The following is an 18386-nucleotide window of genomic DNA, read 5'->3' on the forward strand; positions in this document are numbered from 1 at the left end:
AAGAATTGTGGAGAACACTGTTTTTCTGGGATAGTCTGCTCAATTGAGAGGACAGATAAGGCTTTAGGATTAGTATCTCTTCCAAAAGATGGCATAAGAACTAGGAGCAGGAGTAGGCCATCGGGCCCTTCGAGCCTGCTCTGCCATTTAATAAGATCACAGTTGATCTTTTTGTGGACTCAGCTTCACTGCCCGTGCTCTCACCATACCCAGTAATTCCTTTCTTGTTCAAAAAAAATCTATCTTTGCGTTAAAAATGTTTACTGATATAACGTCAACTACTTCGCTCGGCAAGGAATTTCGTAGATTTACAACCCTCTGGATGAAGAAGTTCCTTCTCAATTCAATCCTAAATCTGCTCCACCTAATTTTGAGGCTATGCCGTCTTGTCCTAGTTTCACCAGCCAGTGGAAACTTGCTCTCTACTTCTATCTTAACTATTCCCTTCATAATTTTATGTGTGTCTATAAGATCCTCCCCTCATTCTTCTAAATTCCAATGAATATAATCCCAGTCTACTCAGTCTCTCCTCACAAGCCAACCCCTCAACTCCAGGATCAACCTAGTGAACAACTTCTGCACCCCTTCCACTGCCGGTACGTTCTTTCTCAAGTAAGGAGACCAAAACTGCACATAGTACTCCAGGTGTGGCCCCACCAGCACCCTATACAGCTGCAACATAACCTCCCTGCCTTCAAACTCAATCCCTTTAGCAATGAAGGACAAAATTTCATTTGCCTTCCTAATTACTTGTTGTAACTGCAGACCAACCCTCTGTGATTCATGCACAAGGACACCCAAGTCCCTCTGCAAATCAGCATGCTGCAACTTTTTACCATTCAGATAATAAACCTTTTTATTGTTACTCCTACCAAAATGGATGACTTCACATTTATTTACATTGTATTCCATCTGCTGGACCTTTGCCCACTCACTAAAAGTATTTATGTTCCTCTGCAAAGTTTCACAGTCCTCTGTACGCTTTGCTCTGCCACTCATCTTAGTGTCATCTGCAAACTTTGACACACTATACGCGGTCCCCAACTCCAAATCATCTCTACATATATTGTGAATAATTGCGTTCCAACACTGATCCCTGAGGCACACCACTAGGTATTGATTACCAACCAGAATAGCACTTATTTATCCCCACTCTTTGCCTCGCATTAGTCAACCAATCCTCTATCCATGCTAATACTTGACCTGTGATGCCATGCATCTTTATCTTATGCAGCAGTCTCTTGTGCACCACCTTGTCGAAGCTCTTTTGGAAATCTAGATACACCACATCCACTGGGTCCCCATTGTCCACCTTGCTCGTAACGTCTTCATAGAATTCCAAAAGATTTGTTGAACATGACCTGCCCTTCATGTACCCATGCTGTGTCTGTCCAACGGGACAATGTCTATCTAGATGCCTTGCTATTTCTTCCTTGATAATAGACTCGAGCATCTTCCCCACAACAAAGGACACATTTGACAGTTCAACATAAAAGAACAAACTACCTCCTGCATCCCACTATTCAAGAAAACAGGTGAACAAAATAGCTGGGAATTTGTCTCTTGTTCTCTTGTACAGGTAAAGAGATGAAAGAAAATTACAGTAGATCGCATGCATTTGGAGTTGTATGGAGCTTACAAGTGGGTGGACTGTGGAAGTGTGTGGAGGTTACAGCAGGTTTGTACTCTATTTGGTTCCTGTGTTGGTATGGTATTTGGAAGATTAGTGGTTTTGGGAATGGGGATGTTAACTCTGTTGAAGAGATGAGATTGTAGCTTCAGCTTGTCTTTGGGGAATTACTTGTAATCTGAGGAAACAATCTGATGGAGAAAGTAGCAACAAGGAAAAACTTTATAGTTATATTTGGAAGTGTAGACAGGAAGGTCAGCCTTCAAGCACCTTGTTTGCCTTTTTAAGGAAATGTGCATTTTAGTAACTGGACAGGCAGTCAGTAATGTCTCCCAGTCTGTTGCTTTCTGTGCTGTTTGTCACTGGAGGTCTGCAGCAGCTCCACTGGATTAACTTCAAAGTGACTTGAAAGTTTTCCTTGGATTTTATAAATTCAAAGGAATGTTTTCTCAAACAAAAACGTGTTACATAAGATGAAGTGCAGGCCTTTCTGCCCTTCAAAACTCTTCAATTATCTTTGTAGATGTGTGTACCCTTATATGAATTTCACACCTTTTGCTCTATGTCCCACATCCTTTTGAAACAAAAGCTTTCACTCTGGGTCCTTTTGAGCCCTGATTTCTGTGCCCTCCACCTGGAAAAAGTGCTTTCTGGTTTTTCTTGTGAATAGGCTAGATCTAATTTCAAGATTGTTTCCACTTTGTTCTGGATCCTGCACAGTAGGATCTACTGCTTCAACTCTTATTACTGTTTTAAATATTCTGGTTAAATCAACTTTCTAAACACCATAAAATACAAGATACGCTTATGCTGCCTGTCTTTACAATTTAACGTAATTGAACTGTAATTGATTTTAAACTGCTGAAATGGCCTGGCAAATCACTCTGTTCAAAGGCAATTAAGGATGGACAAAAAAAATGCTGCCCTTGCCAACAATTCCCACATCCCATGAAGGAATATGGAGCAAAAATCCTGCTTTGGACTGTTATCAAGGCCGATACATCCTCTCCGCAGTACTGTGTTTTAAACTTGAATGCACTTGTTATTAATTCACCTTTCCTATTAGTCATTGATACAGGAACTTGTGGGCGACTGGAAAAGAGCTGTTTATAGTGGCTGAGAAATTTATCAGGGAGCTTAGAAAATGAGATATCTGAAATAAAGGCTGTTGCTCTGTGCACTGATTTGTCCATCAAGTTCACAATCTCACCTGCATGCTTTGTGCAGGTTCTTCTCTCTTTGGGGAAGGAGAAATGTGCCTCCACATTGTGTCTAAAATACTCTTTGTATGACCATCTTTTATTGGGATAGTAAACGTTTTGAATAAATTAAGGAGGGCCTTTGAAAAATCTCGAACTTGATGTGTCTCCTTTCACTTTTAGTTTTAAGTCTTCACAAAATGCTGTGAACCATAAAAAGAGGAAGTTTTTCCGAATAGTTTCCAAATCCCTCAATAGTCTCCTATATTCTGTAATCTCCATCAGCCCTATAAGATGTGGGATCCTCTAATCTGGTCTCTTATCCAACCATGATTTTCAATACTCCACTGGGTACTGTGCTTTCAGCTGCCAAGATCCTAAACCCTGAAATGTTCTCCTTGTGCCTCTCCACACTACCTATCTTTTTTGGAGATGCTCTTCAAAATCTACTTGTTTGACAAAAAAATACTCATTAATCTGTTCAGAGATATTACACACCGCTAGCCTTTGGACATCTTCTTGTGTGGCTGTGTGATTTTGTGTGATAATAGTTGTGTGAAGCACTTTGGATTGTCTTACTCTGTTAAAAGTTCCTTTATGCGCACAAACCTTTATTGTTGACACATGACTGCCAGGCAGATATGTTTGCAATGTGGTCATTGAGCCATAAATTAGTAAAGCTTGTTTACCGACCCTTAATTTAGAGTCATAAGATCATAGAATATGGAAACTAATCTATGCCCACCATATTGCCAAATTAAACTAGTCCCACCTGCCTATACTTGACTCATAACCCTCCAAAAAATTTCTTGTTCATGTACTTATCCAGATGTCTTTTGAGCATGACTGTACCCACATCCATTACTTCCTCTGGAGGTTCATTGCATCCACGAACCATTCTCTGTGAAAAAGGAAGTTGCCTGTCAGTTTGCACATAGCAAGATCCGTTAAATTTCAATGACACGTCAACTAGTTCTTTTAGCTTTTTGATGACAATTGATGGAGATCTCTGTTCTTAAGCAAATTAGCACTATTGAACCTATTAAATCACTTCAGAGTGCAGGCAGGACTTGCATCTCATCAGACAGGCAAGACCTCCATTATGCAGCACTCCCTCAGAGCCAGCCCTCTGACAGGATGATGTGGAGGTGCCGGCGTTGAACTGGGGTAGACAAAGTTAAAAATCACAACACTATGTAATAGTTCAACAGGTTTATTTGGAAGTACTAACTGTTGTAGTGCTGCTCCTTCATCAGGTAGCTCTGGACCAAGATCATAAGACACAGAATTTATAGCAAAAGACCTCAGTGTCATGCAACTGAAACAATGTACAGAACAACCTTGATTATTCGAACAAGACAGGCAGGGAGAATTTTGTTTGGATAACTGATTGTTCAGATTACGTTTTTGAGATCTTGAGATCTTGATCAGATAATCCGAAATTCAGATAATTGATAGCCAGGGTTGTTCTGTGTTGCAAGACATCTTTTGCTATAAAGTCTGTGTCTTAAGATTCTGTGCCACAACTCCCTGTTGAAGGAACAATGCTTTTTAACTCTGACAGGAAAGCATTCCTCAGTTTGTATGATTCAAGTTAAAGTGCGCAGAAGTCAGGCTTTTGGTTTAAATATTTAGTTTAAATAGATGGAGGTTACTTTATTGTTATTATGGAATCTTCAATGATAAAAAGAGAAATTTATTAACAAAAAGTGAAGGTCAAAATTAAAACAAGTACAGATAGGTCGAAAAGAATTCTTGGTATTTTATTGTTCAGGTGGAACTTTATAAAACAAGAGACTTTGGGAGAGAGAGAGAGAGAGAGAGAGAGTTGACAGATTCCTGGTTTTGCAGGCAAGGCTTTTCTGGCTGCTTAGTTGCTTTACATGATGTGGAGATCCCGGTCTTGGTCTGAGGTGGACAAGGTCAGGCAGTCACCCAACACCAGGTTATAGTCCAACAGGGTGAGTTGAAATGATAAGCTTTCAGAGCGCTGCTCCTATCTCAAGTGAGGTGACTTCACCTGATGAAGGAGCTGCTCTCTGAAAACTTGAGTTCTGATAAGCCTGTTGGAGTATAACCTGGTGTTGTGACTTCTGAGCTAATTGCTTTACAGCAGACCACTTACTTTCAAGAGCCTTCAAACTTTTCGTCATGCTGTCTGCCTGGGGAGACATATTTTCCTTTGGTAGTTCAAGATGGAACCTCTGTCGAGGCAGCTTACCTTTTCGAAGCACTCTTAGCTAGCATGTTAGGATGACCACTATTACAGGGTGACTTATGCAAAAATTAAGTCGTGCTACGTTGGTGTTCGGGAAACAGCTCTTATTCCACCTGTGGTTCTTGGTCTTTGTGCTAGTCCGTACCTAATTTGCATTCTCTCTCAGTGAATCATCAAGGAACTTTGTTGTCTTGTGAGAGTTGTTACATATCTGGATATGTCTCTCTGTCTGTCTCATGGTTGTAGTTGTATAGTCAGATGATTTGTAGCAATTTTTAACTATTGGTGTCCATGTCCAGTCTTTTTCCTAAAAATGACTGTACCATATCCACACATTTGTAATGGTTAGATTTATCAATGATGCTGCATAAAAGTAAACGTAAGGTCGGCATAGTCTTTCCAAACCATAGGGCTGCTTTGTCATGAGAGAGACATTGGTGGTGCTTTAAACTGAGGGTCCCCATGCCTCAGGTAAGGGGAGAGGTGGAGGAGGAGAGTCCTTCATGGTGTCACTCTGCATTGAACTTAGCGTACCACGAGATTTGGGTAGAGTGGATGTGGGGAAACTAGAATTCAAAGGCACAGCCTCAGAATGAAGGGATGAGCCTTTAAACTGAGATGAAGAGGAGGTTCTTCAGTCAGGTGGTTAATCTGTGGAACTCCTTGCTACAGAATGCGTTGGAGGCTAAGACATTGAGTTTATGTAAGACAGGTGTAGATAGGTTCTTGATTAGTATGGTATTAAAGGTTATCGTATAATAGAATCATAGAACCCCTACAGTGTGGAAACCGGTCATTTTGGCCCAACAACTTAGAGTCATAGAGCTGCACAGCATGTCCAACTTGTCCATGGCGACCAGATATCAAAAACTAATCTAGTCCCAGTTGCCAGCACTTAGCCCATATCCCTCTGAACCCTTCCTATTCATATACTCATCCAGATGTCTTTTAAATGTTGTAATTGTACCAGTCTCCATCATTTCCTCTGACAGGTCAATCCAAACATGAAAGGAGCTTAGGTCCCTTTTTAAATCCTCCTCAGGATAATCTCTTCTCCTGAGATGTTTTGCTGAATTTTTGAAGGTGGGCTTGGGTTTCCATAACACGTTGTGATCTTTTTTACCCAAACATTGGTTCAAGAATTGGTTAAGGAGAAAGTGAGGACTGCAGATGCTAGAGATCAGAGCTGGAAATGTGTTGCTGGAAATGTGTTGCTGCGCTTTTCCAGCAACACATTTTCAGCTCAAGAATGGTTAAACCCCACACAGAAAAGTAAAACTAGTTCAGCAATCTGTGATATAATTGGACATAGTGTGCCACTTGTTAATCTATCGAATTTGTACTTAGAGTTTTCTTTTCTTTCACTCATGGAATGGGAGTATCGTTGGCTAGGTCAGCATTTATTGCCTTTTCCTAATTGCCCAGAGGGCAGTAAAGATCAACCACGTTGCTCTGGGTCTGGAGTTACGTGTAACCCAGACCAGGTAAGAACCGTAGATTCACTTCCCTGGAGGGTATTGATGAACCAGATAGATTTTAAAAATAATTAAATATTGGTTGCACAGTTACGTTAAGCTAGCTTTTATTCCTAATTTTCTTGAATTCAAGTTTCACCATCTATGATGGTGGGATTTCAACATGTGTATCCAGAACATTAGCCTGAGCTTCTGGATTGCTGGTCCAGTGTCATTACTATCACCCCACTGCTTCCCCCATTTCTAAACATTTAAATGTTCAAACCATTTTGGAATTTTTGTTCACGTGATTTTTAATCTTTTGAGTGTTTCCATCTTCCCACGAAGGTTCTGGGTTCACATGAAGATTCGGTAAAGGAGAATTGTTGGTGAACCAAGTCACCCATGACGCTGAGTCATAGAGCTGTCAGACCCTTTGGTCCAACTTGTGCATGCCAATCATATATCCTTAATTGATATACCCAAAGTTACTACAGGCAATGATGGAAGAGATTGCTGCGCCTTTGACGTTGATCTTTACATCTTCATTGTCTACTGTAGTACTGCCAGCTGATTGGAGGGTGGCAAATGTTCAAGAAGGGAATAGGGATAATTCTGGGAATTACAGACCAATCAGTCTCATGTCTGTGGTGGGCAAAGTATTGAAGAGGATTCTAAGAGACAGGATTTATTTTAGTTGGAAAACCATAGTTTGATCAAAGATAGTCAGCATGGCTTTGTGAGGGGCAGGATGTGACAAACATGTTGATGATGATAGAGCAGTAGATGTGGTGCACATGGATTTTAGCAAGGCGTTTGATAAGGTTCCCCATGGTAGGCTCATTCAGAAAGTAAGGAGGCATGAGATATAGGGAAATCTGGCTCTCTGGATACAGAATTGGCTGGCACATAGAAGACACAGGGTGGTAGTAGATACAAAGTTTTCAGCCTGGAGCTTAGTAACTAATGGTGTACTGCAGGGATCTGTTCTGGGACCTCTGCTCTTTGTAATTTTTGTAAATGACTTTTTGATGAGGAAGTGGAAGGGTGGATCAGTGAATTTGCTGATGACAACGGTTGTTGGAGTGGTAGATGTTGTGGAGGGCTGTTGTAGGTTGCAATGGGGCATTGACAGGATGCAGAACTGGGCTGATAAGTGGCAGAGAGTTGACTTTTCGAGCTGAAGAGCTCAGGATACAGAGCTGGGCTGAGAAGCGGCAGACGGAGTTCAACCTGGAAAAGTGAGAAGTGATTCATTTTGGAATGTCGAATTTGAATGCAGAATGCAGGGTTAAAGGCAGGATAGGTGGCTGTGTGTAGGAAAAGAGGGATCTTGTGATCCATGTCCATAGATCCCTGTAAGATGACACCCAAGTTGATAGGGTTGTGAAGAAGGCATATGGTGTGTTGGCTTTCATTAGCAGGGGGATTGAGTTTAAGAGCTGTAAGGTTTTGTTGCAGCTCTATAAAACCTTGGTGAGACCACATGTGGAATATTGTGTTCAGTTCTGGTCACCTCATTATAAGAAAGATGTGGAAGCTCGAGTGAGGGTGCAGAGGAGATTTACCAGGATGCTGCCTGGACTGGAGGGCATGTCTTATGAAGAACAGTTGAGGGAGCTAGGGTTTTCTCTTTGGAGTGAAGAAGGATGAGAGGTGACTGTGTAGAGGTGTACAAGATGATGAGAGGCATAGATAGAGTGGATAGTCAGAGACTTGTTCCCAGGACAGAAATGGCTGTCATAAGGGGGCATAAGTTTAAGGTGATTGGAGAAATGTTGACTGGAAATGTCAGAGGTTGCGTTTTAAACAGGGAGTGATGGGTGTGTGGAATGTATTGCCAGTGGTGGTAATAGAGTCAGATACATTAGGGACATTTAAGCAACTCTTGGATAGGCACATAGATGATTTTAAAATGAAGGATATGTACGTTTGTTTGATCTTAGTAGAATAAAAGGTTGACACAACATCGAGAACTGAAGGGCCTGTACTGTGCTGTCCTGTTCTATGTTCTATCTCGTCCATTTTCCAGCATTTGGCCCAAATCTTTCTAAACCCTTCCTATTCATATACCTGTCAACATACCTTTTAAATGTTCTAATTGTACCAGCCTTCTCCACTTCCTCTGGCAGCTCAGTTCATACATGCACTGCACTTGGTGTAGAAAAAGTTGCCCCTCAGATTCCGCTTAAATCTTTCCCCTCTCACCTTAAACCTATGCCCTCTAGTTTTGGTCTCTTACGCCCCAGAGAAAAGACCTTTGCTACTTACCCTATCCATGCCCCTCATGATTTTATAAATCTCAATAAGGTCACCCCTCACTTTCCGATGGTCCAGGGAAAATAACCCCAGTCTATTCAGCCACTCCTAATAGCTCAAACCGTCCAAATCTGCCATCATCCTTGTAAATCCTTTTTGAACAATTTCACATTTCATAATTTCCTTCCTGTAGGAAGACCAGAATTGCACGCAATATTCCACTAGTGGCCTAACCAATGCCCTGTACAGCTGCAACATGACCTCCCAACTCCTAAACTCAATGCTCTGACCAATAAAGGAAAGCATACCAAACACCACCTTCACTATCCTATCTACCTGCGACTCTACTTTCAAGGAACTATGAACCTGCATTCCAAGGTGTCTTTGTTCAGCAACACTCCCCAGGACCTAACCATTAAGTATATAAGTTCTGACCTGATTTGCCCTTCAAGAACACAACACCTCCCATTTATCTTAATTAAACTCCATCTGCCACTCCTTGGCCAATTGGCCCGACTGATCAAGATCCCGTTGTACTCTGAGGCAACTTTCTTCACTGTTCATTACACCTCCAATTTTAGTGTAATCAGCAAACTTACTAACTATATGTCCTATGTTCACATCCAAATCATTTATATAAATGAGGAAAAGTAGTGGACCAAGCACCGACCCTTGTGGCACACCACTGGTCACAGCCCTCCAGTCTGAAAAGCAACCCTCAGTCTTCTACCTACGAGCAAGTTCTGTATCCAAATGAATAGTTCTTCCTGTATTCTGTATGCTCTAACCTTGCTGACCAGACTACCATGAGGAACCTTGTTGAATGCCTTTTTGAAGTTCGTATAGGTCATGTCCACTGCTCTGCCCTCATCAATCATCTTCATTCCTTCTTCAAAAAACTTTGTTATTCCTAATCAAAAATGCCACTCCCTTGCATCACTTGCACCCCCCCCCCCACCTTTTTTTTATCCTTCCTATAGCATCTATACCCTGGAACATTAAACTGCCAGTCCTGTCCATCCCTGAACCACGTCTCTGTAATCACTGTGATACCGCAATCCCAGTGTTCCCAACCATGCCCTGAGTTCATCTGCCATACCTATTCAGCCTCTTGCATTGAAACAAATGCAGTTTAATTTATCAGTCCTACCTCATTCTCTGCATTGTTCCGCCTGCCTTGATTGTTTGACTTGGTCCTTTTCCCAGCTGCGCCAGTCTCATTAATCTGGGTTCCACCTCACCACCTAACTAGTTTAAGTACTCTCTAGCAGCTCTAGCAAATCTCCCTGCTAATACATTAGTCCCCTTCCAATTCAGCTGCAATCCGTCCTCTTTATTCAGGTCATTTCTATCCCAGATGAGATTCCAATGATCCAAAAATCCTTCTCCCCTGCACCAACTCCTCAGCCACGGATTCATCTGCTCCATCCTCCTATTCCTACCCTCACTAGCCCGTGGCACCAGGAGTAATCCAGATATTGCTACCCTCTTAGTGCCTATTTTTTATATTTTTAATGTTTAATCAAGAGACAGATCCAAGAAACATATTCGAGCAAGAACCCACTCTACTCACAATTGTAGATTTACAGAGGGGGAAAAAAAATTACTCTTTCAAACCAACCATTCAGCTCCTCCCCTGCTGTGAACTCGTCCACACAGGTTTCTCCAACTTCATTGTTTCTTTATTTTTCTTAGCACAACTCTGATGCCCAGAAATACTTGAAACCAACCAGCAGAGGCGGTCAGCTGTGTAGGTTCCCTGCTGGGTCAGACAGCTGTGCAGGTTTACTTCTCCGTTTTGATTCACTTCCCATGTGGTCACTGCTTTGTCTCTGTCTTTCTCCTTTGTGAAGTGCTGTTATTTTGCATCTTATTTTTCCAAAGTTTCAAGACATGAAATAGTTTATGAAGCAGTACTTCACCTAGAATTCAAGAAAATCGCCTCCAGCACTGAAAATACCTCAAAGGAGGAGCAGTTCTTGTAGCCACGATTTTTTCCCATCCTTCATCTTCTGTTGCAGCTTTCACTTTAACATCTATTTTCTATTAGCTATTTGAAGTGTGAATCTTAATAAGGTGCAGGCATGTGTTTTTTTAAAAAAACAGATTTCAATCAAAGGATGCCCAAAAAGAAAGAGAAAGTAAACTTAGAACAAACAAACAAGTTATACGAAAACTGATAGTAAGAACTTATTTAAGAAACCTAAAAATAAGAGTGCCAAAGTGAATATAGGCTTCTTAGAAAGTATGCAGGAAAATAATAATGGGGAGCCAGACAAATGGCAGAATTGAATAATTTCTTTGCATCAACCTTTACAGTAGAGGCAACATTAGTATTTCAAAAAAGCTAAATAATCAGAAGAGGTTGTGATCAAGAGGGAGGAAATGAACATGATATCTCGAGAGATAAAGTGCGAATGGGGGTTAAAGGATGACAAGTCCCCTGGACGTGATGTGTTGTATACTAGGAATTTAAAGGAAGTAGCTACAGCGGTGGAAGGTACACTGCTAGTAATCTTCCAAGAATCCTTAGATTCTGGAGAACTGTCAATCTAACACTCTCTTATTCAAACAGTGAGGGAGACAAAAATGGGTAACTATAGACCAGTTAGCTTAACACCTCTCATTGGGAACATTTCAGAGTCTGTTATAAAGGATGTATAAAGGAGCATTTAGAAATAGATAAGATGACCATGCAGAATCAACATGACTTCATGAAGGGAAAATGATATCTGACAAACTTGTTGGAGTTCTTTTGAGGGGGTAAAAAGCAAGATACATAAGGAAGAACCAGTAGATGTAATACTTGAAATTCCAAAAGCCATTTGAAAAGGACTGCAAGTAAGACTACTAAATAAGATGAATCCATGGTGTTGCAAGTAATGTACTAGCATGGGTAGAGGATTGGCTAACTCTCAACAGAATGAGAGGAAACATAAAGTTCCTAGGGGACTAGACAAAGTAGAAGTTGTTTCCTCATTTTGGGAGATTCTAAGATCAAACTGCTTAATCTCAGAACAAGCGGTCACCCCATTAACATGGATGAGGAGTGATATCTTACGAAGGTAGTGAATCTGTGGAAATCCTTACTGCAGAATGCTTTCAAAGCTTGGTTGTTAAGTATATTAAAGACCAAAATAGACAGTAAGGGAATTGAGGTTATGGAGTTGAGGACTATCAGATTAGCTGCTGTCTCGTTGAACCAGAGAGGGCTAATTGGCCTAATGGCCTGTTTCTGCACCTACATTTTATGGTCTAAGCCTCTGATTTGGATACCAATTTTAGTTTGAAATGTGCAGTTGCAGTTATGGCTTGTGTGATTTCTAATCCAAGGCTTTATACGCTATTTTGCGAGTATAATTTGTATTGGGAGGAATATATTCATTGCTGTCACAGGTGTTTAGAATCATAGATGGAATTACAGATGAGATGTCGTGCAAAGCATAGTGGCATATTGGCAAAGATTTGCTTTCAGAACACTTTGCAACCCGCTTCATGTGTATATTTGGGAGTAATCACCACTCATAATATGCAATAGATAATGGCAGCTTTAATTAATTACGTGATCAACGTAGTGACAAAGCAGCAATTATGATTGAACAGTTCATTGTACCCGGAAATACGACACTTGTGATTGATATTGCACATGTGACATGATGTTCATGTGATGATCCATTTTATACCATGAACATTCTGACCAATCTTGCTTCAGCCTTTGATAAATGAGGAAGTGGGATATCTTAAGGAGTCGTGCAGTTTCGGAGGTGTCTGTCGTTTCTGACAGTATAAATGAAAACGGCCCAATTCAGCTGCAAGGCTGTTGTCTAATAGAATAATAGCTATCATGGTAGAACTTGATTTGGAACAACCCTTTGCTTAGAAGTATTGTTTCTTTCAGGCTCACCAGCAGAGCAGAAAGGCGGAGCGTATGCTAGCAGCAGGAAGGTATGCTGAAGCAATTGATTGTCATGGGAAGGCTGCAGGTTGGTGAATCTTTTCAGCATATAAAACCAAAATACTAGTTCCCCCAGCAGGCACTCTGAGGAGTTTTCACTGTTTAAATGCAAGTTTTCATTGTATTTGTAATAATTTGATCCTATTTCACAGCCTGTGATTTCTCCTTACTTTGCAGATCTGGTTTTCATTCTCATTCTAGTTACTTCTACTAAGAAATCTAACAACAGTAACTTCCGTTTATGTGATGTCTTTTAATCTAGCACGAGTCCCAAGGTGCTTCTCAGGAGTGGTATCAAACATGACTTGGCATTGAGCCATGTAAGTGGAGATGATGACAGACTTGGTCAAAGATATGCTGTAGGTTTAAGGGGTATCCTAAAGAAGGAGAAGGACAGAGATTTAACAGGAAAAATCCAGAGCTTTCCCAATAGACACTGCTGCATGTGTTGGAGAGATTAATTTCAGAGCTGCACGAGAGACCAGAATTGGACAAGGGCAAGCGTTTGCAGGGTTAGAACACTGGAAGAGACCCCAGAAGTTGAGTATGTAGATGCACAGACCCAGGATAAAAGTTTGACTAATTAGGTCTGAAGTGAGAAGATCAGAGGGTTGTGGATGTTCTGTCATTGAAAATACTTAAGACTGAGACAGAATTTTAGAACAAAAAAAAGACAATAATATATAAGAGTAGAATTAGACCATTCAGCCTATTGAGTCTGCACCACCTGTCATTCACGCTGATATGTTTCTCAACCCTATTCTCTGGTGTTCTTCCCATAACCTTTCATCCCCATACTAATCACAAATCTGTCTCTGTCTTAAAGACACTCAGTGATTTGGCCTGCACAGCTTTCTGTGGCAGTGAGTTCCACAGAGTCACCTCCCTCTGGCTGAATTCGTCCTCATCTTAGTTCTAAGCTGTTGTCCCTTCACTCCGGCTGTAACCCCATCCAGAGTAGGCAGAAAAGTGAAGTTTAGATTGAAGAGCGACTGCGATTGTGTTGGAAGGGTGGAGCATGTTTGAGGAGTTGAATAGTTTATTCCAGCTTCTATTCCTTATGTTTTTGTAAGCTGTGGAAGGATTTGCAAACTGATGGGAATTTTAAATTCATGAGGTTGTGAGATGGGAGAGCACACAGCTGATGGGTAAGTGGGTTTTGGTGCCAGTTAGGATACAGAATTATGAATTCATTCAAGGGATGCAGATGTCACTGTAGGGGCCATCAATTACTGCACAGGGCATCAATTACTACCCATTGCTAATAGACCAGACGGCACTTAAGAGTCAATCACATTTCTGTGTGTCTTGGGTCACATGTAGCTAGACCAGGTAAGGACGTCAGATTTCCTTCCCTAAAGGGGATTAGTGAATCAAATCAAATGGGTTTTTAGGACAGTCAAAAGTGGTTAATCACATTAATTCAAATTTCATCTGCCATGTTGTGATTTGAACCCATGTTCCCAGACCGTTAGCCTCAGCCTCTGAATTGCTAATCCAATGACATTACCACTCTGCCTCCCTGCAATTTTTGATGAGTTTGAGTTTATGTAGGGCACATCAGGGGACGCTAACCAGCAGAGCATTGGAATAGTCAAATTTCAATGCAGCAAAGATACATACACAGCTCATTGTGCTCATGACTAATATTTGACACTGATATCCCACTGGTTTACTCTTTATCTCCTAACTCTATAAATTTCTCCTTTGCAAGCATTATTCCAATTCCCTTTTGAAAATTTCTCCTGAATCTGATTCCACCACCCTCTTAGGCATTGTATTCAATATCACACCGATTCAGTTCTGCAATGGGACAGAATCCTTCTTACAACAGATGTCATGAAGCTGCTGAAATGGCTAAATGAAATTTAATGTTGAAAAATGTGAAGTGATGCTTTTTAGCCTGTCCACATCCTTTTGAAATAGAAACCGAAAATGCTGGGTGAGAAAAAAGACTCTTGGAATTATCCTCCTGGTTTCTGTTTGCTACCTAATTGTTAAATTTCCTGTATTTATTATTTGCAAGTTTTGAAATTTTGCCCCGTATTTATGTATCATAGACGGCAGTGGGTCGTAATATCAACCTCATTGCAGCGGGACTTACCATCTATAGAAAGCTGTTTACGCTATTCTTTGGCTTTTTGTACTTCAGCTAATTTCATATCCACACCGCTATTCACCTATCAATCCTGTGATTTCATTTTTTAACCAGAATTACAGTATTTTATCACATCATTTGAGAGTTCGTATACATGACATCAACTGCACAACTCTCTTCAACGTTCTCTGATACTTCATCATGAGTCTTAAACAAGTTTGTCACATGTTCAATGCTGATGTACTAGATTTTGAGCACATTTTCCCTCTTGACTTTTGGCAGCATCTTGTGACTGAAAATAGAAAAGTATAAACTCAAGATGAGGTGAGGATTTGAATAACAAGCTTCTCCAGTTTTTTTAACTGCAGTGCAGTTGATTTTTAACTTGCTTGGTTTAAAGGTTGTAAGGGTATTATTGCAGAGGTCCAGTAAAAAGAGCCCTTCAGTAATTAATGTTAATTGATTTTAAGAGCAGTCTAAGGATTTAAATAAAATTTAAAATTAAAAAAACGCAGCTCTTAAAAGCCCAGGTTTCAGAGCTGGAGCGATGGCCGAGGACACTATGCAGCATCAGTCAGGCAGACAATATCTTAGCTAGCATGTATAGATAGGTGGTCACTCCGCTGGCTAAAGTCCCACAGGCAGGGAAGGCTAAATGACCAGTCTGAGAAAGAGGACCAGGCAGACAGTGCAGAAATTCCCCCGAAACAGCAGGTACATTGTTTTGGATACAGTTTGGGGAATGGCACTTCAAAGGAAAGTAATTGCAGCCGAATTCTTTGCAGCGCAGTTGGCTCTGCTGGAGGAAGAATAAGTATGGGAAGTCTAAAGTATTAGGGATTTAATTGTAAGTGGTAAATAAGACTCCAGAGTGATATGTTGATTCCTAGGTGCCAGGGTTAAAGATGTCTCTGAGCAGCTGCAGGACATTCTGGAATAGGAGTGTGAACAGCCAGCTGTTGTGGTAAACATTGGCACCAACTTCATGGGTAAGAAAAGGGATGAGATACTAAAAGCAGAATTTAGGAGTTAGGAAGCAAGTTAAGCAAAGTGTGCATACATATAAATCAACACTTTCCTAGCTACTATTGTTCTGAGGAAGGGTCACTCGACCCAAAACATTAACTCTGATTTCTCTCCATTGATGCTGCCAGACCTGCTGAGCTTTCGAGCAGTTTCTGTTTTTGTTTTCAAAAAAAGTTAGGACCTCAAAGGAATTGATCTCAGGATTGCTACCAGTGCCACATGCTAGTCAGAGTAAGAATAGCATCTTACGTGTATGTGGGTGTAGTTATGGTGCAAGGGGGAGGGTTTCAGATTCTTTGAGTATTGGAGGAAGTTCTAGGAGAGGTGGGACCAGTGTGAACTGGATGGGTTATACCTGGACGATGACGTCCTTGAAGAGTCTTTGCTAGGCAGTTTGGCAGGGTTTAAACTAAAATGGAAGGAAGTTGGGAACCTATGCAGGAAGACAGAGAAGGAAACGAGGGCAAAAACAAAAGGCGTATCAAAAAGAAGAAAACTCATAAAAAATTCAAACTGTAGTGTAAAATAATATGAACAGGACGAGAAAGATTAAAGCAACAATTAAGACTGTGTCTTAATGCATAGAGCACTTGCAATGAAGTGAATAAATTAGTCACAGGAATAGATATAAATGAATACAGTCTAGTGGGATTATAGTGATATGGCTGCAGGGTGACCAGGGATCACCCAGAAGTATTCAGTTTTTTAGGAAGGATAGAAAAAGACTGAAGGAGGTTTGGTAGTACTGCTTGTTAAAGAGGAGCTTAACACAATAGTGAGGGAGAACATTGTCTCTGGTGAAATGGAATCTGAATTCATTGAGTTTAGAAGCACCAAAGGGCAGAAAACAATAGGGGGTATTGTATATGGACCACTAAACTGTCGTGGTAACGTTGGGGAAGGCATTAAACATGAAATTAGACCTGCAAACAATAAAAGGTACAGCTGTAATTGTGGATTACTTTAATGTAGATTAGGTGTCCTGGAGTGTGTATGAGTTGGTTTTCTGGGTAAATGCATTGAGGAACCAGTTAGAGGACAGACCATCCTAGACTGAGTATTGTGTAATGAGAAAGCAATAATTGGCAATCTGGCTGTGTGAAGGCCCTTAGGAAGTAGTGATCATATGACAGAATTGATAGTTGATTCTGAGACTAAGGTCCTGAATGTAAACAGAGGAAGCTATGACATTATACGGCAAGAGCTGTTTATGATAAATGTTACCTAAGAGTATGACAGTGGATAAATAATGGCAAATAATTTCAGAGTGCATGGAGGAATTGTATCATTCAGGTGTTCATTCCTATCTCACACAGAAATAAAATGGGAAAGGTGGCTTTGTCATGGTCAACAATCAAAATTAGGGATAGTATTAGATTCAAGGAAGGAGAATATAATTTGGCTAAAATGAGCAGCAGACCCGAGAATTGGGAATAGTTTAGATTTCAGCAAAGACTTGCAAAGGGATTGATTAAGAGGGGACGATTGAGTATAAGAGTAAAACTGACTGTAAATGCTTCTATGGGTATGTCAAGTGAAAAAGATTGGTGAAGACAAATTAAGGTCTCTGTCAATCAGAAACAGGAGAGGTTATAATGGGGAACAAAAAGATGGCAGACTAATTAAATACATATTTTGGTTCTGTCTGCACAAAGGATGACACACTATGTCTCAAAAATGTTGGGGACCACAGGGTCTAGTGAGAGGGAGGAACTGACGGAAATCACTTTTTGTAGGGAAATAGTCATTGATGGGATTAAAGGTCAATAAATCCCCAGGATCCAATAATATACATCCCAGAATACTTAAGAAAGTGACCCTAAAAATAATAGATGCATTAGTGGTCATCTTTCAAGAATCTTTAGACTGAAGTGTTCCTACGGATTGGTTAATGTAACCCTACTGCTTAAGAAAGGACACAGAGAAAATAACACGGAATTAAAGACCAGCCAGACTGGATGTGGTTTACTTGGACCTTCAGCAGGTATTCAGTAAGGTCCCACACAATAGGTGAGCATATAAAATTGAAGCACATGGGATTAGGGTTAGTCTACTGACAAAGATAGAGAACTGGTTTGAAAACAGGAAATAGAGTAGTAATGAAGTGTCATTTTCTGAGTGGCAGCCAATGACTGGTGGGGTACCACAGGGATCAGTGCTTGGACCCCAGTTATTCGCAATATATATGAATGATTTAGATGAGGCAGCTAAGCATAATACCTCCAAGTTTGCAGATGACACAGTGGGTGAGAGGGTGAACTGAGAAGAGGATGCAGAGTTTCAGTATGATTTAGACAAGTTGAGTGACTAGGTAAATAATGGCAGATAAAGTATAATGTGGATAAATGGGAGGTTATTCACTGCAGCAAAACAGGAAGGCAAATTATGATCTGAAAGGCAATAGATTGGGAAAGGGAGAGGGTGCAATGAGGCATGGGTGTCCAGTGACACCAGTCACTGAAAGTAAGCATGCAGGTGGAGCAGTGAGGAAGGCAAATGCTATGATGGCCTTCACAGCAGGAGGATTGGAGTACTAGAGCAGGGATG

The 18386-nt window shown here is 40.8% G+C and overlaps 1 protein-coding gene across 3 annotated transcripts in view; it reads left to right on the forward strand.

Moving 5' to 3' along the window:
* The window catches only part of nrbf2b (nuclear receptor binding factor 2b), a 29228-nt gene that overhangs the window by 3053 nt on the left and 7789 nt on the right, over positions 1-18386 (forward strand). For all 3 annotated transcript variants that reach the window (XM_072557940.1, XM_072557939.1, XM_072557941.1), the window contains one exon: positions 12659-12743. In XM_072557940.1, the coding sequence (XP_072414041.1) occupies positions 12689-12743 (55 nt within the window). In that variant the 5' untranslated portion in view covers positions 12659-12688. The remainder of the gene's footprint in view (positions 1-12658; positions 12744-18386) is intronic.

This window comes from Chiloscyllium punctatum, chromosome 38, assembly GCF_047496795.1.
Source record: "Chiloscyllium punctatum isolate Juve2018m chromosome 38, sChiPun1.3, whole genome shotgun sequence".
Classification (NCBI taxonomy): domain Eukaryota; kingdom Metazoa; phylum Chordata; class Chondrichthyes; order Orectolobiformes; family Hemiscylliidae; genus Chiloscyllium; species Chiloscyllium punctatum.